The sequence below is a fragment of the Apus apus genome, chromosome 1 (genome assembly GCF_020740795.1).
Source record: "Apus apus isolate bApuApu2 chromosome 1, bApuApu2.pri.cur, whole genome shotgun sequence".
NCBI classification, from domain to species: domain Eukaryota; kingdom Metazoa; phylum Chordata; class Aves; order Apodiformes; family Apodidae; genus Apus; species Apus apus.
The window spans coordinates 166,624,773-166,651,980 of NC_067282.1; the positions used below are offsets into that span (position 1 = coordinate 166,624,773).

Consider the following 27,208-nt stretch of genomic DNA (forward strand, 5'->3'; position numbering starts at 1 on the left):
AACTGCTACAGGTATGATACGAAATGCATACTGATTAGAAGACTAAATTATGCAGAAGGAGTCTGCTCTTCTGCAGAAAACTAAAATGCTATATTTATAATCAGGACCTAGCACGGCTTTATAGAAAAAAAGACCTAATAAACAGCAGAGAATACAGCCAGCTTTCAGTTCCCCAACTATGAAGGCTTTCTTTCCCCATGCAAATCTGTCATGCAAATCATGGAGAACAATATTGATATGCCCTCTACATGAAGATTTTGGATTTAATCAGACAGACCATGTGAGTGCAGTGTATGTTAGACAAGCTGTGCTACTGTTCCAATGGTTTTAAATTAATGTATTACACTGCATTTTCATTATGAAAAATTTAGCTGAGATTTTTTTTCACAGCTTTTCAATCTCACGTCCTTGAGCATTATTTTAAGTAAATATCCCAGAATCACATAACAGTTGAGGCTGAAAGGGACCTCTGGAGACTACTTAGTCCAAGCCCTGCTCAAAGCAGGAACAGCTAGAAACGGTTGCTGAGTGCTGTATCCAGTTGGGGTTTGAATATCTCCAGGGATGGAGCATCCACAGTCCCTCTGAGCAACCTGTGCCAGTGTTTCAACAACCTTAGAGTGAAACATTTTTTTCGTAGGTTTAAATGGAATTTCCCATCTTTCAATTTGAGTCCATTTGCCCTTGTATTTTCACTGAGCACTACTGACAAAAGTCTGGCTTTTGTCTTATTCACTGCCCCCCAAAAGGTGTTCATAAGCATTGATTAGATTCCCCCTAAGCCTTATTTTCTCTGGAATAAATGGTTCTGGCCCTCTCAGCCTCTCCTCCTTCCTGAAATGAGATTAGCTGCTCTCTCAGCACTCATGGCTGCATCCCATCAGGTCCCATGAACTTCTGTGGACTTCTAAACTTCCTGGTTTAAATGTTCCCTAATCTGATCCTCCTCCACCAAGGATGTCTTCCTTGCTCCAAACTTTCCCAGTGTTTTCAGGGACCTGAAATTCCTGAAGGCAAATCTTGTCTGTGAAAACTGAGGCCAAGAAGTCACTGAGTATTTTGGCCATTTCTGTGTCATTTGTTACAGTTTCCTGGTCCCATTCAACACTGGACCCTTCCTGTGAGGATACTTGTAGAAGCCCTTCTGGCAGCTCTTCATGTCCCTCAACAGATTCAAATCCTGGTAAGCTTTGGCTTTACTAATGTTATTCCTGCATCTCAGACTGTGCTTCTAGATTCCTCACAGCTCACTTGTCCCTACTCCCACCTCTTCTTATGCTTTCTTTTTATGTCAGACTTTTGTGAGGAGCTACTTGTCCATCCATGCAGACCTCCTGCCACCTTTGCTTGACTTCCTGCAAATCAGGATGAACTGCTCTTGAGCTTGGAGGAGGTGGTCCTTGAAAAATCAACAAATGGACTCCTCTTCAGGTCCATCTCCTATGGGATTCCTCTAAATCAGTCCCTGAGCAGGCCAAAATCTACTGCCCTTCAGTTCATGGTTGTGCACCTGACTTTACCTTGCTCTATCCTCTCAGTATCCTTAACTCCACCATTTTACAGCCACTGTAGCCAAGGTTGCTCTCAAAGGTTGCTTCAGACCCCTGACCAGTTCTTCCTTATTTGTAAGTATGAGGTCCAGCAGAGTGCTTCTCATCATTGGCTCCTTGTTCACCTGTGTCAGGAAGTAACAATCAATGCACTCCATAAACCTTCTGGACTACTTGTGTCTTGCTGTGCTGTCTGTCCCTCCTGCAGCCACTAGGGTGTTTGAAGTTTCCCTTGAGGGTCAGGGCCTGTGAACATGAGGCTTCTTCCAGTTGTTTGAAGATGATACCTCACCTACTTCTTCCCAATCAGATGGTCTACAGAAAACTCCCATGATGATGCCCTTATTGGTCTGCCCTCAAATCATAATGAGTAAACTCCCCACTGGCTTATCACCTGTCTCTAGGTAGAGCCTAATGCATTCCTGCTGCTCTCACACAAAGGGTGATTCCCTCCCCTCTCTCTTCCTGAAGAACACCCAGTCACCTGGAACCCTGTGTGGCAGCACTCCAGCCATGTAAGCTATCTCACTATGTCTTTGTAACCCCAATAAGATGGTCACACAGAGCTCAAATTCCTCCTTTTTGCTCCCTGTGTTGCATGTGTTAGTGTACATGCATTTCAGAGAGGCACACAGTTGTGCTGACAGCAGGAAAAGTGTGAGAGCTTCCCTCATAATGTTGTTCTCTTGGCACTTCCTTATCTGAGTGTATATGCTTGAGATCCTGTTCAGTCCTGTACTGCTGGTTTCAAGGTCTCTCTTGTCCACCCTACATCTTTTGCTTGCCAACCTGGTCCACCACTTCCTCACTTGCCCGTGGGTTGTCATTTCCCTCCCTCATCACTCCCAGTTTCAGTCTCTCTTTACCACGTTGGCCAGCTTGTTGGTTTTTGCCCTGCTTATCTGGATGGGATCCAACCTCTTCTCAACAGACTTCAATCCTCAAAAAGGACCCACAGTCATAAAAAAAAATAAATCCCTGTCATTGACACCAGCTGTGCAAACAGCTGTGGATCCAAAGGATCTAACCACTCCTTGTCAAGCTCTTCTCCCTCACCAACAAGATCAAGGACAAAACCATTTGGGCTACCCTGCCCGCACCCAGAGTCATGTAGTCACTCTCAGCATACACCAGGTCTCCCCCGATAGCAGCATCGGTGTTCACCTGGAAGAGCAGCAGGGTTTAACAGTCAGAGGGCTGGAAAAACCACATCAGTCTCTCCACAATATCCATGATCTGAAACCCCAGCAAACCCCTGAGACAGCAGTTCAAGTTGGTAGATGAGGAGCCTGCATGTCCACGGATGGCAGCAATATTACTAACCAACATGATATTTGGATCAAAAGTTTTCTTTGGTTATAGCAGTAAAGAGGATTTGAGCATATGATTTGATTTCCTCTTTCCTCCTCTCAGCTGTAGCCCCAAGCCAAAGCTTCAGAGGAAGCCATACAAGAGTCAAGAGAGAAAACAATCACTACAAAAAGGTTTTAAATATGCACCTTTTCTTACAAATTTTCTTAATGGTGCTTGTTCTTATTTTGACATTTTTCAGACAGTTTTTTGCTACGCAGCAGATCAGTCTCTTGACTCTCACCACTTGAGGTGCTGTGTTTCAAATGATAATTTTGAGACTCTAAGTTATAGAAAACCCTATTTTTTTTTTGCCAGCTGAGTTAGGTAGCTACAATTCTTTCCAGCCATATTCTGCACTGCTATGTGATGCCTTCAGTCAAAAGTGTTGTCCATGTTGCTGAAAAAACCAAAGTTTTAGGAAGATGTTTTGAGAAGATCAAGTAGTCTGTATCTGTTTCTGTACTTACTGAAGGTTCACTGTCTTTGGAAAAATCAGGCTGCAAGGGAGGAAGGAACTAGCTGTCCTATGCCAGGTCACACTCTGACTAGAGCTGCTGAGAACTTATTCTTAAAGGGCAAGGTCAGAGATTAAATTCATAATTGCCAGTTCATTAAAAATTAAATTGCTCATCCAAAAGGGTTAGTCTTAGCAAATGTTTCAACTCAAAAAGGGTGTGGGACTGAAAGTTCTAAAAAACTCAGAGTTTCGTAATAAAATGCAAGATTTGAGCTTTATCTTTATTTTAAATTGCAAAATTAGAATTAACGCTACTGAAGACATAGTGAAGTGATAAAAATCAAAACAAAACAATTGCAGATGATCTAAATGGAATGTTTAGATTTGCTCATCTGTGATATTTTTTTTGTCCATGAGAACTGGTTATTGTCTTTTCCATGCTATTGCAATGCCATTTTTTCATATGGCTCAGAACTATTTCCTGCCCAGTTCTGTGGCTGAATATATATCCTGCCAGGGGTGCTATTGTGGGCATTTTTAGCAGTAACAGAGAGTTCTGGCAGTAGCTAGTACACCCTGCTACAGTGAAAAAACCAAACCAAATCAAACAAAACTCCATTTAACCCGTGAAGGTCAAAGAACCAGACTGGTTGAAGGGAGTGAGTGTCCTTCTTGCATGTGTAAGGTAGCTATGAGAAAGTCAGGCAGCCCTGAGGCAATACATTATTTACATCCTTATGAGACCACAGCAAAACCCTTGGCTATAATTTTATCACATGAAGTGACCAATAATACTAGAAACAAGGATCCCTCTGTATATAGTTTTACTGTAATGTAAGAGTTAGATACATTAGGACCACCATCAGGCACTACAAGAGATACAGCTTCTTCTAGTTCATGTCCTTTTTTCTTATGACTTAACTAGTTTATATGCACTATAAAAAGATTTGTTGCAATGTAATAATTTAATAATTTATCAGTCTCCATATACAGCTTCTTTAAAATGTCTATTCTGCAGTGATATTTGAGTTAGCACAGTTGCTTTTTTCCAATAGAATTATTTAACAGCAAGTGCAATATTTAAAAACAAAACAACTGCAGTGAGCTCCAGGCTCAAGTAGTGACCCTAAAAAACACCAAGGGCACCTTACTTGAGATTTGAATTTCTGTACCACCTCTGAAGTATTCTTCATTACTTTCAATACACCTGTATCATTCACTTATTTCCCCAGTTTAGCACTCTGCAATGTATCCCTGTTTTCTTCATCTCTCCCCTAGGTTCCTCTGTTTGCTTGTTTGTTTTTCCCCTGTTACTTTTGGTTTACACCTATGTGCAATCCCTATAAGACAAGCGCCCCAATTTGGTCACTGGAGAGTCAGAAATACTGAGAAAGATGTTGTAGGTTTATTATGTAAAAAAGTATATAAGAGAGTTCAGCATTGCACTTTTTTCCAAATGATGTCATTTTCCTTTCTTTTATTACAGTGTCTCAAAGAGTACACACAGGGCATTTCTTCAGTTTGCTGCTGCTCCTGTCTGCAAATGTGTTCCCTGAGGGAGAATTTGCTCTCATTTCACAAAAGCAGAAGCAAGTGCAAACCAGAAATCTGTGTGAGGTGTTCATTCAGCTCTACATGGGAATTTGCATGATTTGCCATGTGATAGTTCAGCAGAACTTTCTGTGCTGTCTGTGGCACTGTTTATAAGCTATGACTTGCTTTTTGGGACTATGTGCTTTCCTTTAGTTCCTCAAAAAGTAAACAATACGTGGAAGAACTAACAACAGCTCTACACTGTATCATTCATTGGCTAGCAATGTAATTTGGAATAATCATTCAGAAAGAGTTGAAAGAATTGCTTTTTGCCACAAGAAAGCAATTCAGTCGTTTAAAAGGAATGCTCTGGATTCACTGTTTTCATTGTGCACTAGTAAACCTAGTACTTCCGCACAGGATTTCATTGCGGTTTGAAACTGTACTGAGGAAAAGGCATCTCTTTGTGGCACTTGGGGAACCTTGGGCTTTTTACTCTGTAAATAGCTCAGTGAGGGTGTTCTCATTTTCTGTGACTGATGATAACTTCCATGGTGATTGTAACTCAGCCAACTATCACAGACAGAAGCAGACAAGGAGCACTCATATCATCCCTTGTTGTAACTCAGTAATCACACGCGGAGCACTGCCCACAGATTTCAGGAGAGGGTAACCTTGGGAAATCAGTACCTTGGAAAACAGCCAGGGGTGAGTTGACCTGAAATCAGCTATGATCAGGAGAGAGCACGTGGTGATAGCTTTTCATACATCACAGGTTTGCAGTGCTGAGCAGGACCCCAGTCCTGTAAAGCTGAGCCTTTGGTAGGTGCCAAGCATGCCCGGTACTCTGAAGGGGTGTCTAGGTGTGCCTGCAATCAGATCCAGGTCCATACTAAGGTCCTTCTGCATTTTTCTGTTAGGACATATGGACTGAAAGCAGTTCAAATGTTCTATGAACGGCCTGCCACAGAGGAGTTCTTGATCTGAAGTAAGCATACTAAGCTCCATGACCTACACATTTTCCTAAGCTACAGCACTCAGCTGTAGCCTGAATGCAGCTCAGGCACACAGGATGCATGCTGGGAGGTTGAGCCTGCATGTGAGTGCCAAACACATTTGTTCCAACAGGCTGTCACAGAAATACTGGCACAGCCTTCTGCAACAGCTTCAGTGCTTGACCTTCTTTGGCCTCTTCCAAGTTCAAACCTCAGTTCGTGCTCTGGGCCTGAGTGTCCTCATGGCCTCTGCCTGCAGACAGCCCCTGCCTTAGCCTCTCGCTGCAGCCAACGTGCAGGTCAGTGCTGCAAGCCATGGGGGGAAGGACTCGAAAGTGAGCATAACTGATAAGGCCTGTGCACTCAAGGGAGAGGTCAGATTCCCTGATATTTAATAGCTCCGTGAGTAAGAGACTCAACTAGAACATGAGGAATCCAGTTCAGACTCTTCTTCCCCTGCTTTGGAGCAGTGATTTGACCTCAAGTCACTGTCCCCAGGAGACTTGCCCCAGCTTCCACGCATCTCTTACCAAAGCTCTTCCAGCCTGGGGAGAACACTGTGCATTCAGTCACCACACCCGCATGTTTCTCTCACACACATCTTAAGGCTTTTAAGCTTCAAGATGTAATATTTTGAAAATGACCACACATTTATGTGCTATATTTTCCTCATTATGAGGAAAATATGCCTGTGTCAATATCTAATGCTTTGTCAGGGGATTTGATTCCCATTATTAAAAAATGGTGTTTGCTTGGCTTCTTGTGCAGTACCTACGTGGTACTCCAGCTGCCCAACCAGATGGAAACTAAGAGTTGCAGAGCATGGTCTAAAGCACAGGAAACTCACAGGAAGATGAAAATGCAAAGCAAATAAAAACAAACAGGCCATTAGAGCTCAAGTACTTGTTTAATTTCAAAGCAAGTTTAACTGTAATGGATCTTATTGTCACCACTGCACAAATGCTGGGCTAAGTTAAACCATTTGGACAAAAAAACCAACCCAAACTAGAAAGCTTGCGTGTGCATACAAGTCAGGTATTGCAAGAAACAGACTTGTTTTCTCCTCTTTTCATACACGAGTGATGGCAGGTCCCACGTGGAAGCAGGAGTGGTGTCCATTTGTCCTCCCCTTTGTCCCTTCCTACTTACTTGTTCACAGGAACGGCTTCTTACTGAAAAATGTTTCAGCAACTGTTGTTCTTTGAAGACCCTAGAACAAGGACTTCGGTTTGATTTTAACTCATGAGCAGGGGTTGACCTACCTGACTAGTGCAAAACCCCTAAAAGACACCTGTGAACTTTGGATCAAAACGCATTTCCCTCCAGTCTAGAACTAAGTTTCCAGTTTAGACCTGCTGAGACCTGTCCCCACCTGTCCCTTTGGTCCCTGCAGTTGCCTGGCTTACTCTTTGCTCTGTGCTGCTGGCTTCCTCGCGAACGTCTCTTGGGGGCACTGGGTCTCAGCTCAGGGCTGTGCCCGTCACGAGGTGGTGGCTGCAGGAGGACAAGCAAGGCCAGACACTGCCCTGTGAATCTCTTGTTTGCAGACGATTGTCGTTCTGGCTGATTGAATAAAGGGAACATCTGCAATGGGGTTGCAATGAATACTGATCGATTGCTCCTTTTTACCAAATGCCTTCTCTATATCTCTGGACTCTTCATATTCCCAAGCTCCAGACACTGCATCTAGGACAGTTTTTAAATTTGAGTGAGGCAACAGAGCTACAGGCACTTTAGTTTTAGAATCACCTAAGATTGCTATCCTTGTTTCTCCCCAATTCTTACCACTTGGACTATGCTGTGAAACCTTTGCCTAGATCTTTCGTTTGCCTCCTTAAACTTCTGCAGTTTCTGGCTATTTTAGAGTTTCACATTATAAAAAATTCCACCCCCTGAAATGTTATGTGCTGGTTGATAGGGCATCCTTAAGTTCCTGGCATAAACCTCTATCTTACAGGTGGGATTTCTTTACCACAAAGACATCTGCATCGGGGGGCTGAGCTTTTATTGCCATATACTGGAAAAAACAACTGGGTGTGGCAGTGCACAGTGAAGAGTAAGATCCTTTATCTTTTGCTTATTCTTAACATAGATTGTGTTGCAGATACTACCAAGATTCACCACTTCTTCTTTCTTTGCTTTCTGCTGTATTTAAATACTACCTTTAGACTGCAGATTGCTTTTGAAAAGTAGATGCAAGAATTTAGTAAAACGTTGAGAATACACATTAAATATATGGTCACAATATCCTCAGTAAACATTATGTCATCACACCATGCATCTGTCCATCCCACCACCTGCCTCTGATATAAGGTTCGAAATCATTGACACATTCCAGCCAAGAGAAGCTAAAAGTCTCAAGGTATTTACATTTCTTTAAGTTTAGTGCAGATCACAGATCTTTTCTCCAAGCGTGCTTCATGCTTTTACTCAAGAACATGTGAAGGGAAGTCCTGAGAAGGAATCAGTTTTAGGAAAGGCTTTCCTTGGAGCTTGCAGACAGGCACGAGAGACCTCTCTCTGGCAGGCAAGTATGGCAAGCTACAATTGAAGGGTTGAAGCTGTTGCTGCCTCTGGCTGTCCATCCTGGCCACGGCAGGAGCAACCGAAACTCTGATGAAACAGCGCTTGAACCACCAGGGTTTTCAGCCTGGTCTTTTAAGGTAACCTGGTGCCGACTGTTGTTTTGTGGTACCTGTAGCCTTTGCGAACAGTGTTTACCTGTTTGAGTAAGTCTGCACGTACTGGACAGACTGCTGCTGGTTTGGCTCTGGTGCTTTCAAAACCCCGCCCAGTCCAGGTTCAGGGCAGCACCGACGTGCTGGGGGCAGCACCGCACCCCGACCCCCGGCAGGTCTGTCCTCAGCCCCCTCCCGCGGCGGCGGCGGAGCTGCGTGCGCCGCGCCGTGTGCGACCCCGCAGCCTCTCGACGCCGCAGCGCAGCCCCAGCACCCTCCTGTTTTTCCCCACGGCGGGGACGAGCAGCCAGCCCTCGGTACGTGAGCGGGCACACGCCCCGCAGGGTGTCACGCCCCGGCCTCCCCGGCCCGGCCCGGCCCGTCGCGCGCGGTGACGCCGCCGCCGGGCAGGCCCCAACCGCCGCGGCGCAACGGCCGGCGCGCGGCCGAGCCGGGCGGGCGGCGCGAGCGGGCGGGCGGGCGAAGGCGAGCCCGCGCGCGCGCGCGCGCGTTGCCAGGAGACGCGGGGCGCGCGGGGGAAGGGGGGGGTTACGTGGTGACGTTAATTCTATATGAGCGCGAGCGGCGGGAGCTCGGGTCTTTTCACCGCCGGCCGCGCGGCGCCTCCGCCTCGCTCCTGAGTCACCGCCAGCCCGGCCCGCGCAGGTACCGGGCGGGGCCCGCAACGCGGCCGCGGCCGCCCCCGGGCCCGAGGGGCGGGTGGGGTGCGGGGCCCGAGCCAGCGGGGCAGCCGGGCCCCCGCTGCCGTGCGGGAAGGCGGCGGGAGCCTGCCTGGCCTAGCGGGACCCCTCAGCTGCCGGGGCGCGGGGGGCCGGCGGGGTCCGCGCCGCTCCCTCCCGGGGCGGCGGCGCTGCTGCTCGCCCGGCCCCTCGGCGCGGAGCGCTGGGGAAGCGCTGCCCGCTGCCGTGCCCCGCGGAGGGGCCGGGCCGGGCTAGGCCCGGCCGCGCGGCTCGGGCCGGTGCCGAGGGGAGGCGGGTCTGCCCGGCAGCACGTGGGGACGGAGCGGGGCCGCCGGGCGGGAGGAGGACGGCGAGTCCGGCGAGCCGCGCGGGCGGAGCGGGTGTGCGTGTCCGGCCGGGCGCGGCGAGGGGGGCGGGGGCGCTGGGCGCCGGCCGGGCCGGGGCGGGCCGGGGCGGGCGGTGGATGCGCACATGGCGGCGGGGCGGGCGGGCGGCAGCGCGCCCTGGCCTTGTGCTGGCTCCCGCGCCCTGTGCTGGCTGTGGTGCGGGATCCGCGGCCAGGGCGTGCTGTGCTGCTGGCTGCTGGCAGGGGGACCCAGAGATTCAGCCGGGGAGCGGGGAACTCTTGCTTCCTGCCTCAGGCAAGACTGTTTTTCGGTTTTCTGGAGTTCAGCATGTCGCTTCTCTGGGTGCCTGCTAGCTGATGTCGCCCCAAATGAGGCCCTTGCTTTCCGCCTGGTGGTGGTAGATGTGACCATTGTCCACAAGAGCAGGTACAAGTGGTGCGAGATGTCTGTGGTCAAGGAAGGCTAAGAAACGACACGAAAAATCTAGTAACTACTACTGGGGGTATTGACATGTGTTTAGCATTCTTACAGATCTATCTACATATAAATCATATCCCATATACTCCGTATTGGATGGTTACAGGACTTGCAGTGCCCGTACTTGTGGGGCTTTCAATATTTAATACAAAACCTTCCCCATTTGCTTGCAGAAGAGAACACAAGCTTCTTTTTTAAGTGACTGTGGTATAGTGATAATATGTCAGCATCTTCCACAGTTTCTTTCCAAGCACACTGTGGTCCTGTTGTGTGCCCACTTGTGTTTGAAGCCCTATGGAAAAACACTTACATTTAATGTTCTGACTGCTTTGAAGAAAGTATGAGAAGTGCACACGGGGTGTGCAAGGTATGACACGATTTTCTCTGCTTACACCCTCTATTGGGATTTTAATGTCTGCTGGTGGACGTTACATTAATCAGACAGGAGATAGTACCTGATTGCTTTAATTTCCATAATTAAATAAAACTCAAGAGAAGGCTAAGGCTGAAGGCTGTAGGTTCTTTCTGACAAAAATGTTGTTAGTAGCTTGTTAGTAGCTTGTTAGTAGCTTGTTAGTAGCTTGTTAGTAGCTTGTTAGTAGCTTGTTAGTAGCTTGTTAGTAGCTTGTTAGTAGCTTGTTAGTAGCTTGTTAGTAGCTTGTTAGTAGCTTTCTCCATTTTACAATGGTACACTCTTTAAAGAATGAGAAAGCACTGTATGTGGATTGAAGTAAGATGAATGGCTTCCAGTCTCTTGTAAATCCAGAAATAATCTTAATTCTTAGGGCAAAATAGAATTTGAAATCTACACACATTGAAATTTGAGTGACTTGGATGTCTCTGTATTGGACAAAAGTTTAGGCTGCTCAGGCTTCAGGTACCTGAAATGTTGATACAAGTGCTTAGAATAGGCCACTGATACCTGAAATTTTGTGTTGCCTGCTTATTCCTGTGAGAGTGGTGTATACTAGCCATCTCCCCTCCACTTTCTCTGTATTTTGTGACAGGCTTTGCGTATCATGTGCTCTGGTTTCTGAGGACAGGATTGTAGAATGATGGTCATGTGGAAGGGTGGTAGGTCTGGTGTTTTTTTGAGCCCCTGTTCCTTCTCTAGCATTCACAGGATGAGCAAGTGAGTTTTGGGGCTGCTGGAAGTGTGCAGAAGCATGGTGCTGCATCTGTCCCAACAGTGCTAGGTCCGCAGAGGTGCTGTTTGTGTACAGTGCAGTAGTGCTCTTGCCATCCTTGTGCTTCATTTAGCCCCTGCCTCCCTCAAAAACTGTTTCTGGGAGCAGGCAGGGGACTTATGATGATTTGCTTACTGAGCACCCTGGAAATGGGTGGTCTGTTGTTGTTTTTTTTTTCTTAGCATCTTGCATAACTGACAATGAACATGTGTGTACAAGTGAAACTGAAAGCAAGGCATTGTGGGTATGTGTGTTATGAAGCTTTGATAAGTGTTTTCACAACCCTGACAGAGACATGAGACTTCTAGGCTGAGACTGGGTTCTTTAATACAGGACTCCAGATCTTCAAGGAAACTTTGACTTACTGTACTGTTAGTTGCATTGGTATACATCTGTTTGTTCACTTAACTCCTAAAAGTGCAAGTAATTGTAACAGCAAACTTGTGTGGCAGAGATTGTATTTCTTAGGGAAATAAAATATCTTGAAGATTTGTATTTTAGTAGTAAAAAAATCTCAGGAGAAGTAAGACAAGCAGCTTCTATTCTGAATTTTGATTAAATCCTTTGATGAGAGCCAACTTATTCCTGTAGAGCAATAGGTGTAATTGAAGATGTCTGATACCTGCATCTATTTGCTAATACAGTTGTAATTCAATTCATTTTCAGGTTCTTAAGATACCTGCAAACATGTATCTAAGCCTGAATGTCTGATTCAGATTTATTTGAGTAACATCAGGAATTGGACAGACTGCAGAAAGTGGAGATGCAGGTCATCTTTAACTGCCTGTTCATTTTTCTGCATTTGTATATACATTCAGTAGAACTTCAGCTCTGGATTTTTCCATGAACTGATAGTCCTTTGGTATTTGTGTGGTACTAGTGGACACTTATACGGAAGACACTGCTTTGCAGACAGAAACAAGACTTCTTAATACTTACAGTATTTTACCAGAACTGAGGAGCCTTCGAAGTAAGTTAGCTTTTAGTCTGGGCAACTGCATTCCATCTAACTTCTCATTAGGAATGCAGCTAGTAAATAACAGATCAGAACTGCATTGTACAAGTGGTGTTTAATCCAAGGAATAGTTGTGTTGGTGACTTTAATGCTTAGAGGTCAGTTTTAATTTGTATATTACTTTTGAGTGCAAAAGTCATTATAATTAACATTAATTCAATCTAGCTGATTCTCACTTAGCTCAGAGTAGTGTAGTTCCTCATCACGTAACATTGTTAATCTGGAGAGTAGGTCAGGTGTCATAATGTATCTGTCTAGAAAACCAGACATGCCTGGAAGGCATCACAGAAGTTGCTTGGGGATTCGTTTGATGCCCTTCTGAAAAATTAAGCTATTTAGAAACAATGCATGAGGTCTTTGAGGACTTCCTACACTCAGAAGTTACTGTAAAGGGAAAATCTTAGTTAAGAATATGGCATGTGGTTAGTGATAATTTTGACCTTAAGTTTTCAGGAAGACTACATATGTTGTAGACTAAAACTTCAGTTGCATTCAAAAATAGAAAAGAAGACTTTGCTAATTTATTTTTGATACTTTATATTTAATTTTAAAATATAAATACCTTAAGATTTGCAGTAGTTTATATTCTCTCTAAAGATTAATCTTTGAAATGAATTTATGTATTATCAAAACAATCTGCATCTTAACTGCTGTCAAGGGTAACACTGGAGATCTTTCCTGGATGGAAAAATGTTACTATTGGAACATACAGGTGCTTTTGTGGGCTGGATGTGTACATAAATGTATGTCTGCAGACATAATTTACAATGATGATGTCTCAGTTTAAAGCTTAATTTGTGGTAATGAGTAGGCATTTGCATATCAGCTGATTTACATGGTCTTTGTAGACCTTAAAATAAAATACTAATAGTTTATCCCTAGTAACTTTTTATGATGGAAAAATGAAAGCAATTTTTCAGGTATGAAAACTTCAGTTTCTGATGTACCTGTAGCCATGAAGTGTTAAGTTACTGATTTGACATTTATTTAAAAAAAAATAAATCCTACCACCACCATCCAAATCACAAGACCAAACAATTAAGAGACTCCAAAACCTGAGAGATACTAGAATTATTCTCATTTTCAAGTGTTAGAAATTCTGTTTGAGAGATTTGACTAAGCAGGTGCCTGAAATCTGGAATGTAACAAACCCTCAGGCTTCTAAGACCTGGGCTAGAATCGTAAATGCTTGTTGTGTTTTCTGGCCATATGCAGTAATATTTGTTCAGTCCACTACTTTTATCTGGGTGTTGTTTAGTATGTGATGTTTCAAAGGAAGAAGGGGCAGTTCTTTCACATTTCCTGTGAGATGACTTTCCCGTGAGGGAGTTAACTTTAGTTCTGCCTCTAGTTAAAAACCTGGCTTAAGCATTGCAAGTTGGAGGGACACAGGAGGGGACATGAAATAAAACAGGTAGCTGTTTACATGCGAACCAATCTTTAATCACATTTTTTTTAACTTCCTCTTAGCTTAGGTATTTTTTTTCACTTCTCATTGTTTGCCCCTCAAATGTTATTTATCTCAGATTTGAACTGCTTCTTTTCCTCAGGTATTCATGTTGCTAGGCTCTGAACTGATCTGTGTCTTCTCTTCTGCAATGTTAAGCAGTTAATACAGGATTTTTATTAAAGATACAGTATTGAAGAGTATAATGGTTGTATTTCGTACTGTGGGTTTTAGTCGTCAAACATTCATTTCAGATCTTGGCTATTTCTGTGTGTTAAGAAATCTTTGGTGGGCTGCATGCAATTACATCTGTGTCTTTGCATGGAAATTCTTTGAACTTTTGAATTCTAAATTAGTTTGAATTGCTTATTTTAGTACAGGCAACTTTAGATTTTAGTCGTATTAATTTTGCCTTGCTTGGATCACCCCTTTTAGGTAGTTTTTAATTCTGTGATACTCCAGTTTTGGCAATTAGTCATCTTGACTTTGGATAGATGTATGAGGTGGTGTAAGTACTTTATTCTGTTCCTTGCATGTGCAAGGCAGCATAATCAAAAACATGCTTGTTATTTTTGAACTGGTGAGATAGATCTTCGTTACATGGCCTCTTGATTCTTTCACCCTCTTCATTGCTGTAGAGGTATCAGGTACTTCTATTGGTGCCAAAAGTGTGAGTGAAATTTATAAGAAAATGTTTACAAAGGAGACTTTGTAAATAATGCTCTATTCTGCAGATGTAGTATATGTTTACGAATGCTTTTCAAACTTTGCACCTGTATTCATTTCAAAGTGACTTATTGAAGCCATAACCATGTGGATACTTGCGTTGAGTCTTACTGCTGGCTATAACATTGCACCCCTAACAGCCTCCAAAATGTGCCAGTTAGATTCCTGTTGTGTTCTTTTTTAGTGAATGCTAGCTTCTTCGTAGAAAACTGGATGTTTTAAGTGCTGCGTTTGTCCTGGTCTGAGGCACGATGAAGCAAATTTTTCTTATACTGATTTTTTTTTTAGTGATATCTTTGTTTCCATGGAAAAAATATTGAAGCTAAGGAAAAAGTGAAATATATTTTAGGAATTTCAGTGGCTTCTTGCATAGGGAATGAATTTATGATGTGTTAATCAGATGCTACAGCAAAAAATATGCTTTTGAAACCCGCACACATATTTCAGTGTTTTTTAAGCTTTCTTTTCGGATAAGGATGTTGAGTTTTTTAAGTCAAATTAGATAAGAACTTCAATGCTGCAGTGTGCGAGTCTTGCAGATAGCATAACTGCAGATGGGGTTGTGTTTGAGAATGTAGCAATCTCAGTAGTTGACTGACACTCCTTCGGTTGATGTTGTGGCATGTACAAGTTGATATTTTAAACTGTTAAAATGTACCTGCTGCATGAAGTACTTGATTAAATTAGAATTTTATTACTTTAGCACTTTTAATTAACTGAATATTTGTACCAACATAAACTGTATAAAGAAATACTGTTAGGAAATTTTAAATACATTTTTATATATGAAGATTTTTATTTCAGCCCTTAAGGGTAGCTGCTGTTTTCCCCATTATCAGTGATGGAAAGGAGAAACTGCAACAGGCTGTATTGATGAGTTTTTTAAAAAAATAATCCTTGTTTAGGGTTTTATGATTTGAATTTAAACTTCTGTTTTAGTTTTCTAATAAGGAAAGATTCTTCTGAATAGAAATTGGTAGGTTTTCTGCTACAGAATTTTGGCATTGAGAACAAAGGCCACATTGTGTGTTAATTACCCTATTTATAGAACATGATCACGGAGCTCAAATCAGTAGCAGAGACAAACATGCAGATATAATTCAGTCCTGATTTTAAATTGTAATTCTGTAGTCCATTTTCTTCTCTGTATGGAGACTGTTTTTGCTGCAAGAGCAAACAGGCACTACCTAAAATACAGTAAGATGCTACATGAATAGTTCAGTATTTGTTGACTGAATCTTCATTTCCCAATTTAAAAATTAATTATGGGGAAAGCTCTAAAAAGTGTTTCCACATGAATGAAGCAAGCCCTGCAGTAACTAGTAACACATTCTTATGATCACTGTTTTGTTTTGAAGAGTTTGAAATTTTCCCATCATGTAACTGGAGTTCTCATGCAAGTTGTAGAGCACTTTAAAGCTGAAATGTGGAAAATATGTTCATGCCATTACATGTATTGCACAGAGGCCTGCAGCACTAGTGAAATAGTTGCATTAGCAAATGGCTGAAGTTTGGTGCTTTTACCTCAAGAGTTATTAGGAAAAGTGAATTAATACTACTTGAAGGGGAGAGAGTAGATAGTTACAATTGTGTTATGTTACTTGGTTCAGCGTTATCATGATCAAGTATTTTTAGCGTCTGCCGCCAGATTCCAAATGTTGCCATGTGATCACAAGGTAAGGTGTGCAGCTTACAGTTTCACAGTAACTTCAAACTTGCCTAACCCTACTCATGAGCTGTTACAAATGATAATTGCCTGTGGCAGCCTCCATCTCTTGACCCTGCTGTTGCTTGTGCAAATGCAGGTCTAGCCCTGTACATAGAAATACCTAGTGCTTTTTCTTTTTTTTTAAACTTCACAGCTATTCAGATGTTGCTGATGAAAGGAGGGGAGTATGCATAGCTAGAGAAGAACCACAGTAAACTTTTCCAGCAGCATTTGCCAGTTATATTTGCTTTAGCCAACTGGGATTGGAAGATTGTTCAGCAGAGAAGATTTGTGCTTCCTTTATGAAGGGGGGGGTGTATCTCTCTTGTGGTGGTGCGAGTGCTTCCTGTCTTGGTCAATTTAGCACATACACATAACTAAAAGTTTTGAGGATGCTTTGTGAAACACCATTACTCATCTGAATTTCTTATCCTTCTCTGCTTCATCCAGAAGACCTTACTCAAGCCTCTGTTTTCCATACATCTCTATGTCAGTTAGCATTTCTGCTGTTGACTGCTTGATTTTTTTACACATACTGGATGAGTTAGTGCTTGCACAATAAATTGCAAAAAAACAGGGAGGGGTTTGAGTTACTGTTAGGGTCCAGTGCCACCGTGTTGCTTGTATTGAGGAACCTGGATTCCTTGCTTTCATTGACCATTAGCTCCTTAGTCTCTTTTATCAGGCATTGATAGCCTTTATATTAGTACTGTCTTGTTTATTAAATGCTGCTGTTTTCTGTGCCTGTTTTTGGGCAGACAATTTTAATTACCTACTTGAGATGTGAAAAATTAAATTAATTTTGTCTTTTTTGCTTTCCTACATTAACAATCAGAAATACTTTGTTAAGAGAAGAACTTTGAGGTATTAATAAAACAAAATTATCTCTGGAGAGTTCGGTAGTTGGTAATGTCTTTCATCAAATATGTGTGGCATGTTCTAGCATAGGACTACCCTGCTCACTTAATTGAGATTTATTTTTTTTTTACCTTCAGCTTTCCTAAGAGGACATATTTTTCCAGAATATGAATATTATCTGTTTGTAACATGTTGCTTATCTGTCATGTTAATGAGAGGCATGATATCCCCTTGTTTCATGACCAATTTCCATCCAAGTTACAACAGATGCTTCATGAATGTGATCACACAAGAGAAAAGGAAATACTTAGTCTCCTGCTTGAGTCCCTTTTGAAACAACATTTTTTAATCTGATACATTACTCAGTTTCTTCTTTTTGAAGAGAAGCTCATAGCTACTACTGAACAGTGTGATTCTTACATAACAATTTTTCTACCTGCTAGTTCGTACCTATCAAAGTTTCTGTTAACAGTTGTGAAATGATTAATGGGTTTTTTTAGGTCATAGTTCCAAAAAATTTGAAGTGTGTAACTGTGCTATGTATTGCACACTTTAAAAACAGTTCACCCAGTTCTGACATTGGTGTGAATGAAATTGCACTATGAAGAGCATCTGAGCTTTTTACATTACAAATTTCTCTTGGTGGCTTTGAGCAAACTACTCCAAACATTTATTTTGAACATGTACAATCAAAGAACATCCTTTAATGGATCTCTACACTGCTATTTTTTTTTTTTTTGGTGCTGATTATGTAAATAAAAATGTTACAAGTTGCCTTCCTGGAATGGTAGGCAAGAACATCAGTTTGAAGTAACTTCCAGTGAATATTATTGCTCCTGAGTTTTCCAGTCTGTAGTGAGAGTTGAACTTGACTGGAATGATGTCATTTGTCTGGCACCTTTGGTTTCTGCATGCATTGCAAATAGCTTACAGGACTTAATCCTGATATTTTTTCCATGCAACTAGCTGTCGTCCAGCTGGACCTCTTTTTACTGACATCTGAGTTAGTCCACTTAATTTATTATCTTGTGTTGCAGCTTCTCAAGCCCACATAGTGCTCATTTGTTGTAGGTATTTTCTGTTAACATTGCTTTCAGTTGCCCAGGGATTGCTACAGACGAAAAGGGGTTGATACGCTATGGACAGGATGACTTATTTGCAGTGCTCTGGATTATTGACCACTGAGGAAATTAATTTGGGCAAAAGGGTTGATTTCCTTTAAAGATGTGAGTAAACAAGGCTTGGCTTGGGTGCAGTATTCTCAAAAAGCCCATTTGTGTCCCTTAAACTGCTTGAGAAATTTCTTCTGCTTGCTATTGCAAGCTAGTTGTGTGAGCTGTTCCTCTAGAGAAGGGGAAATGATGTTTCCTGATGGGGATGGAATGGGTACCCTGCATAGTATGGTATCCACAGAGATGCTGAACAGCTGAGCTATGTTGGCAGCCTGCCAGCCTTAGGGCTTGTGAAAAAAAGCTGTTGTTTTGCTAGGGGATCTGTGTCTCAGGAACGTCTTGCCTCCTTAGCTGACTCCTAATTCACCTCGCTGTGACCTGTCTTCCTGAGGCTGAGCGGATGTCAGGGTAATCTAATACTGGCATACTTGGGACACTTAAAGCTGACCTTCAAAAAGGAAAGGCTTCTCACCAGAGCATTTGTGTCCTAGCTTGTGGCATGGCTGTTGCTGCTGTGCAAACTCAGACAGGTTTCTGTGCAGATAAAGGCAGACTGGGGAAAAAAAGGAAAGACTAGGAAGGGCTAAATACTTAGTTTGTGTGTGTCTTCACTTGAGGAAAATGAATTGATGAAGAAACAAAGAACCTCTGAAAACTTGACACTTAGCTAATTGGCAGCTTGAGGATTGACATAAGGCAATATAATTATTAGTATCTGCATGTATCAAACTACTTTTCTTAAAAATTGACAGGTTAAAGGGATGAAGTGTCCTTTAAACATAATGAAAATAACACTTTCATACTGTTTTGGTAAGATTTAATTTTTAAGGGAATTTTGCTAATTTTTAATCATTATGCAGGATACACTCAAAGCTGTGGCTAAGCTTGTGCTGGATTAACAGTCTCCCCTCTGTTTTGAAAAAGAGCACATACCTTGTGATGGCAGGCAGGCTTGAGATCAAGCTTAAGTGACCTGTATTGAAGAAATTTTAAACTTTAGCCTTTAAAAAACTTGCACTGTAGCTCATTTTTTTGTAGCATGAACTTCTTATGCATTATCTCTAAAGGCCTGTAAAGATAACTGTTTCTTTTCCTCTAGCTGTTTTTACAGTGAGCAGCAAAACATTTTGAGTGAAGCCTCTGGGCATCTCAGTATTTGACCATAATGCAGTGCTACTAGTTGAAGCTGTATTAGTGACAGGAAAATAAAATATTTTACAAATAAGGAGGTTATTTGCCTGCTGGCTTTTGAAGAGGGGAAAAGATTACCCTTTATTGGTACTCATAAGCCTTTTCTTGCAGTCAGGAGGCCTAGATTCTAAATAGTAGCTCAGCCCAAAGCAATCACTTAAACACTACTGAAGGAACACACCAGCTGTAGCCAGGTTTGTTACAATCCTGCACTGACAACTGGTGAACTGGTATCCCCCAGGGACTACTTCAAGGAGTAGTAACCAGTGAATGTTACTTGCTGCTCACATGCCAAGGTGCAGCTGCTGTTCATAGTCCTAAATGCATCTATAAAACAAGCAAGGAAGGATAGCTACATCTTTCTTTTGGAAACCTGAGTGATATGAGTACTATATCCAAAAATTTAGTTTTGAGGAGATACTGCAGAATAAATACTGCAGTGATGTGTGTTAGTTTTATGATGTACTGTGGTACATACTGTATCTGAAGCTCTGGATACTAGATAGAACCTTGTACTAGGCATTGTGCAAAAATAGTGGAGGCTGTTTGCTCTTACAGGAATGCATTTTATCAGTGCTTTTCTGCCTCTACAGTTTTTTTAGCAATAGAATTTTGTTTGCAAAGAGCTTATGTTTTTTTTAAGTAAATGACAAACTAAATGTGGTGTAACTATATATCCATGCTAGTGGGTTGCACAGATTAGTCTAAATGTCTGCCAACGTAGCTCTATTGGCATAGTGCCTTGTAGCCTGCTCACACAAGAACTGTTGTCTACAGCTGGCAGATGACTGTCATGACAAACAGTTTGCAGTATCTCTGCGGTTTGCAGAAAAACTCTTCCAACTGCAAATGTTCTGATAAAGTTGTGTAAAAAGTGGAGGGAAGATCAAAGGATGAGACATGAGAAAGACTGATGCAAGGAGAACAGGAAAAATTGAATGAGGCAGATAGGAACACACTGGAGGGAGGCTCTGATGCTGACAGCTGCGTGATAGAGTCTATTTTAATGTCCAAAAATCTTTGAAGAATGTTACCTACAAAATCTTTGAGGAAACTGGGACATAGCTGGAAAACATAGTGTTTGCATGGATTGTTTATAAGCCTGGAAGCAGTGGGTAACTGCCCTGTGAAATGAGAGAGAGGCAGATGCTGAACTTCCACAGGGTTTTGTTAATGAGATAAATGCCTTTCAGCATGATCCTAAGTGATCTTGGGAAGAGAGGTGAACAGTGAAAGGATGAAGGTTGCTGCTGGTGGTGGTTGTTCAGAATGGTGAAAACAAAGGCACATGGGAGAGAATTCAGGAATACAGAGACTGCTGGTGAAACTGTGCATCTTGTATTCTTTTGCATAGTGATACTACTAGTCTTCTTGGAAAAGTTCTGCATGATGAACAAGTTAAGAGGAAATGTGTAAGGAAAAAGTTGTAGATTTTCTATGGGTAAAATCTTTTCCAAATCAGAAATAGTGCTAGTTGTTACTCAGTAAGTACGGAGACATCTCAATGTGAGTGGTAGTATGCTTTCAGTTTCTGTAGGTCTCAGTCCATGCTATCTTTTGAGAATGGTATCCAAAGGAGTCTCTTTGGAATTATTATATAGGCAGCTTGCATCCATGTGTAAACCTGAAGTCGGAAGACAGGCAAACGTGACCTGAATGTTGAGAAGCTTAAAATGTGTTGAAAATGTTAGTGGAACTCCTAAATTTCTTACTGATTTGTTAGATGTACTTCTGATTACAGTAGTGCTGCCATTCTGTTTGATAGCAAATACTGTATTGTTTTTCTGAAATTGACAAGTAGTTGTTTTCTAGTGTTTCAGCATACTAGGGAATTGAATCTTTTTGATTATGTGCAGTCTCCTGAATACTTTATTGGCACTGTAAAATTGTCATCCTGAATGAAGACGTCAGTTGCTTCCTTCTCATATACTTGTTGGGAAGTAGTTATGACACTAGAAAATTAATTGTATTTACATAGAAAATATGAGTTAATTTTTTAAATTTATATTTTAATGTGTCTCTTCATACTGTGTTTGTGATCTTGTGTTACTTTGGACAGATCAAATGCAATGTTTGTTTTTCTGGAACACTCTCCTCCAATGCTTTGACTAAAATTCTCATTGGAATGCATTATCAGGAGGAGTTGAACTTCCTGAAAGAAATTTGAATTCCTTTAGCATACTGGACAGCAGCTAAAATGGGGGCTCTAAAGCAGTGGCTTTTCAGCTTCCTATTCCACAGATTATTCTTGGTACTTGGTGTTTCCTAAATCACTGGACCTAAGACAGCAGTAACAGGACAGTGTTTTCTTGTATGTGGTATTGTCTCTGACTTCAAGCTACCCAAAAGATCTTTTTAGAGACTAGACTTTTTAAGTACTGTTTTGCTGGTGGAAAATTAGTCATTTTGTATTATGCTTGAGAACATAGCTTGTTACTGAGTTACTTAAGAAAATTCTGATCATTCAGACGTGGAAATTAGTCGTGTTAAATAGCTTGGCACCTGGCATAACTTTTTTTTTAAAGGTTTCAATTCTCTGGTTATTGTGAAAAACTACTTTGATTGGTTTTGTAAAGTTGGGATTAAAAGTAAATCCACAAAAATGCATCTTTAGTATTCAAAGAAACTGGCTTAGATATAGGTATCCCCTGTCTGCAGTTAAATGCTGGAAATAAGTAAATAGTTACCAAAAGGATTCTAGCAGCCTTTTTGCTTGTATTTTGGTTTTTATACTTAGACAAGACTAGTTTTAAATCTGTAATATTAGAACAGTTCTGATACAAAAGGCTACATGGGATTTTGCTGGTACTTATAAATTTACGAGTAGATCTTTTGGTTCTAAATAGAAACAAGTTTTTTTTGTTATTTCTGTATGCTTTAGAGGGAGGGCTCAAAAAGTGCATGGGAGATAGGCCAGTCTTCAGACTAATATATATATATTTATCCTGTTTCTTAAAGCTGACTTGGTTTGTGTTCTTTGCTTTAGTATGATGGCACTTGCCTGTGAACCTTCTAGGTGAAGTCTAATGCTGCTGTTCTTACCTATTTTTTTTTCTCTCCAGGGTTTGACATCTGTAAGAATGGCAGACATAGACAAGTAAGTAGAATCTGTAGGATGCTGAGGCTCTGACTGTGTTCTAGGTGTACTTCAGATGACTGTAATCTCCAGATACTTGATAAACAGGATCTAGGTAGTGATCTTGGCACTGTGGCAAGATGTGAGATTTATAGCGTGTGGGAGAAAAGCTTGAGTTGCTCGTGCCAAATTGATTTGAAATCTTAATTGTAAAGAAATAAACTGGGGCAAGGTACTAATCAACTCACTGTTACTTGGGATTCTGGAGTAGAAAACCAGATAGTACTGTCCATTAATATTGTTTAACTATATGTAATATTTTTTCCTTCAAATGCTCACATTTTATGATGTTCAAAGTATAGTTTAGGTGAACCTACCCTTGGTTCTCAAGGTCTGCAGGTCTTAACAAAGAGGAAGTGTAGAGCAGGAGGCGGCTTTGACTTGTTGGTATGAACAGGAGCTGAAGAAATTATTTAGTAAAAAGGAATCTTCAAAAATCTGGAAAACTGCTAGTTCTTTAAACTGTTTTGAGATTGTCGAATATGAAACTTGAATCTTTGAAGACAAATTTAGCTTTGGTTGGCTCTTAAGACTTCTAGTTTGTCATAGATCAAAACTGATGCAACAGTTTGCTTTTACCCATTTCATACCTGACTTGAGCTCTTTAGGCTGATTATAGTATTTTATTAAAATAACTTATTGATCCTGTTATTGAATATTCCTAATAGCAAAGAACAGTCTGAACTTGATCAACAGGATATGGAAGATGTTGAAGAAGTAGAAGAAGAAGAAACTGGTGAAGATGCCAACAGCAAAGGTAATCTGGAAAACAAGGGTTTCTAAGCAGCTGCATATGTTCTTTCCAGTTAATGTGTTAAAAGTAGTTTACAGATTAAAATAATGGAAAACGTAAAACATAATTATTGATGAACAGCTGTTCATCATTCTGAAGCAAGGACTTTTTTTTTTCCAGATTTGTGATTTTTAAACTTACCTGCATTCACTCATTTTAGTCATGGTTAGTATAATTTCAGACAGTGCACTGGCCATGTGTAAGGGTGTATAATTGGAAAAGAAAGGGTGACTGTGGGTACGTGACTAGATTATTTCAAAATTAACAACAGTTAAAAGCTTTTAAAATGTGAAGCTTTAGATAGAAAAAATCATCAGGTGCATGTATTTGTGTATGTCTCCTTTTTGTGATCACTTGTGTGGCAATTTGCTGCTGAGTTGTTTGATTGTGAACAGAACAAAAATTATGCTTAGTGTTACCACTCTTAAAATCAAGAAATCCTTCCCCCCCTGAGAATATGTCAGAATACTTGTTTTGTCTGTACTGTCTTACTTATGCTTTGTAGTTAAAGATTTGGGGTACAGATAGTATCTGAAGAGTAAGGAACCAAAAGAAAAATATTTACATCTCTGCACTAAAGCTATTTTGACTGCTGATAGTGCCACATCATGTGATTACTTGAACAGAGTAATTACACTAAATAAAAGTAAGATAATTTTGCTCAAGTGTTTTGAAAACTGGATTGCAAAATTCTGGGGAACACACTGGTCAGCTGAAAAACAGCTTATAGTAATTAAATGGTCAGTATTCAGGTATTCCAAAGGAACATAGAGGTGAATGTGTTTTTAGTGATTAATCCCAGCTATTGTAGATGAGGATCTGAGGGGAAATTATAGTGTAGGCATCTTGGAGGGATACTGGATTTTATAAATCAGAAACATTTTTCAGCAGCAGTTGTTTCATATTTTTGAACTTTCTTGGTTGTCTAGTTTTCTAGTATTTTTCTAGTATTTTTTCATGCACATTTTTCCCTTAGGTTTTACTGATACAATTTGAAAAAATCTATATAATTAATTTTTTTAATATGTCAGAGGTCCTTCTGTGGACATTAAGTAAAGCGCTTTGTGCTTTTAGGAAAAACTCTGAGGAAGTAGTGTTCATGGATCCAAGAACTTGCAAAACCGAATATCTGGTTGGGTTTCAGTGTGAGGGGATGTGGCTTTTGGCATTGGCATGCCATGTGTATGTTATATATACCAGTATGGTATTAAAGAATAACTGGCAACATAATCAACAGGCACAACTGGGTAGATTTTCTAGTGTATAGGAAAGACTAATGAATAGTAAGACCAGAGAAAACTGTAGGTACATGGACAGTAGAGTAGTGTTGACTACTGTGGGGTAGTACCTTTAAGAGGTGAGTACAACTTCTACTGCTAAAATATAAACCGATTGGAATAATTATGGAGAAACAAGACTGCTTGTTTGGATGTCGCTTTAAACTTTGATTTTCAGAATGTGACTTCAGAGCTAGGCCGAAAAAATGGAAGAATGTGGATACTGTAGTGAAGGGCATAGAAATGGGAATTGGTATGCTATTTCCAAAAGCTTTGTGTATCAGGAAGGATTCAAAAGCTTCACTCTAATTTGAAGATGTCCTAAGAATGCTATGTAAACCTAGTATCTTAGAAGAAATGCAACGCACTTGTGTGCCTGTTTGTAGATGTTGAGGATAAGGGGGAAGGCAGAAAAGCAGCGTGATAAAAACTGATCATAAATTCTTATTAAAAACTGAAGTTGTGGAATTGGTTTCTGCAGGTTGAGGCACAAATTTTGAGCAGAAGTAAATGGGTTGTTAATATAGATAATGAGAAAACTTAGGCTAGAAATTTGTGGGGTTTTTTTTCTACCTTGTAGTTGGGAACAAGTTTCCTATTTGGACAAAGTGCTTTCTACAGGTGATGTAGATAGACTTCAAGGGCCTAGAACTAATGTTCTGTAGTCAATAATGGGTCAGACTATTCTACTAAAGCAGTTTTAAATCTAAGTCTGAAACTCTTGAGTTTTTTATGTAAAATGGAATTAAATCTCCATTTCAGTTTTTATAAACTTCTTAAAAGCACAAATTATTCTTCCTTGCTTTTCCCTTATTAATTAAAAATAAAACCTGTCAAGGTAAAACTGATGCTTTTGGAAGGATCATAGAAAACATTCCCTTATAAAAAAAAGCTCAGCTTGCTGAATAGTGGCTATTCTACTTCAGGTGCTGCTTCCATGTTCAGATTAGAATGGATTTGATCCATGCTTCCAAAATGGAGAGGTGTTTGAAATACTTTGCTTATGTTTCTTTCTACAAGTGTATACATAGAAAACTTACTGGTCTTCTGTAGTGTTTAAGTAAAATTTATTTCAAGATTAGTTGAAAAGATACACTTTGCACTGACATTATTTTTTTTTCTATTTTAGCTCGGCAGTTGACTGTGCAGATGATGCAAAATCCTCAGATTCTTGCTGCTCTTCAGGAAAGACTTGATGGTCTGGTAGGAACATCAACAGGGTATATTGAAAGGTACAGACAGGATTTGTTCAGTATGAGCAGAGGCGTATAAATGGTTATTTTGCTTTCTGAACAGTATTGACTGTAAAATGGTAGTCATAAACAATTGTTCTGCCCAGATAGCAAGAAAACTAATATAATTTGTCTGTAGTGTATCTCAGAATTGAAGAGTTTTCATTTGGGCTTTTATGAAGAAGAGTGCTAAAATGTTTACAGTGGCTGACCCTGTCCCCTGCAGTTAAGACATGGCACACTTTGAAAAAATACACTCCTGATGCTTGGAATATCTTTTGTAGCTTTACCTTAATCATGGAATGTGAAAAATACTTGGAGACCTAGTGTCTCTAATATATAACATTTTTTTTGTTAGAGTATCACCAGGAGCTAATAAAATGAGGAGCTGTGTGTCAGTGCATCATGTGGTTTCCTTATATATCAAAACGATTGCCTGCTAAAATGTTCTTTGTTTGATCTGAATTAACAGAGAATTTTGTCTCATGTAATTCTGATTGTTTATGAACATTTCGCTTCATCCACAGGAACTGTAAAGCATAAAGCTGTCTTGTTGTGGTAGGATCCTACATTGCTATTGACTTGAACTGGGGCAGCTACTGAGTAATAGGCCTTGCTGCTGCTGCTACTCCTACTCATACCACTCTCCTGTTAGATATGATAGCGCAGAAGAAAAGTTTGTTAAACTAACAACCTTTCCTAATAACTACTGGACCAAGAAAGAGTATGGAGTTGCAGGGTCCCCAGGTTCTTTCTCTTCTAGATACTGTCCAGTATGAGCTTTCTAAACCAAATATTTTTCTTCGGTTTTTCAACAGATGTTCATTAACCTCTACTAATATTTCAGGTCCTTGATCTAAGAAGTGAACAAAAATGGTAACATTGATTTACATAGCATTCTTCTAGTCAGCTGCTCTCTGAGTTACTGTACAATCTCTTCATCAATTCCAAGTACAGTCGTGCACTCTTATCGCAAAAGCAATGCAGCTTGGCCATTGTTATCAAATGCTTTCCTAACTTGCCAGAATAAAAATAGCTGGGAAATGCGTGTAACTTGTTTGCACTTTCTCGACATATGCATGCTGACTTGACCATGCTTTATAGGTGCCTCTTACTTGTCTTCCCAAGTACTATTTCAGACTTACTTATCTACAGAGCCTCGACAATGAGATGGCACAGAAGTCAGCAGGAATCTATGATCCTAAAAGCCTGTTATATGGGCTGTTAAGGAACTAGGTGCATAAGCTGGTAGGAAACTAAACAGGTTCCAGGAAACATCTGTCTGCTCAGGCTTAAAAATCTGCTAATTGCCTGGCAGCTGTCCAATAACTTACCCTTTCACCTGTGCCTGGCCACAATAATTTCAATGAAACTT

General features: G+C 40.9%; 1 protein-coding gene across 3 annotated transcripts in view; it reads left to right on the forward strand.

The window, feature by feature from the left end:
* Positions 1–9,120: 9,120 nt before the first annotated feature.
* NAP1L1 (nucleosome assembly protein 1 like 1) overlaps positions 9,121–27,208 on the forward strand; it is a 30,853-nt gene continuing 12,765 nt past the window's right edge. For 2 of the 3 annotated variants that reach the window (XM_051613734.1, XM_051613753.1), the window contains exons 1-4: positions 9,121–9,232; positions 22,458–22,492; positions 23,200–23,288; positions 25,731–25,833. In XM_051613734.1, the coding sequence (XP_051469694.1) occupies positions 22,476–22,492; positions 23,200–23,288; positions 25,731–25,833 (209 nt within the window). In that variant the 5' untranslated portion in view covers positions 9,121–9,232; positions 22,458–22,475. Of the gene's footprint in view, positions 9,233–9,627; positions 9,650–22,457; positions 22,493–23,199; positions 23,289–25,730; positions 25,834–27,208 lie in introns of those variants that run through there. The other variant, XM_051613744.1, reaches the window with a different exon arrangement.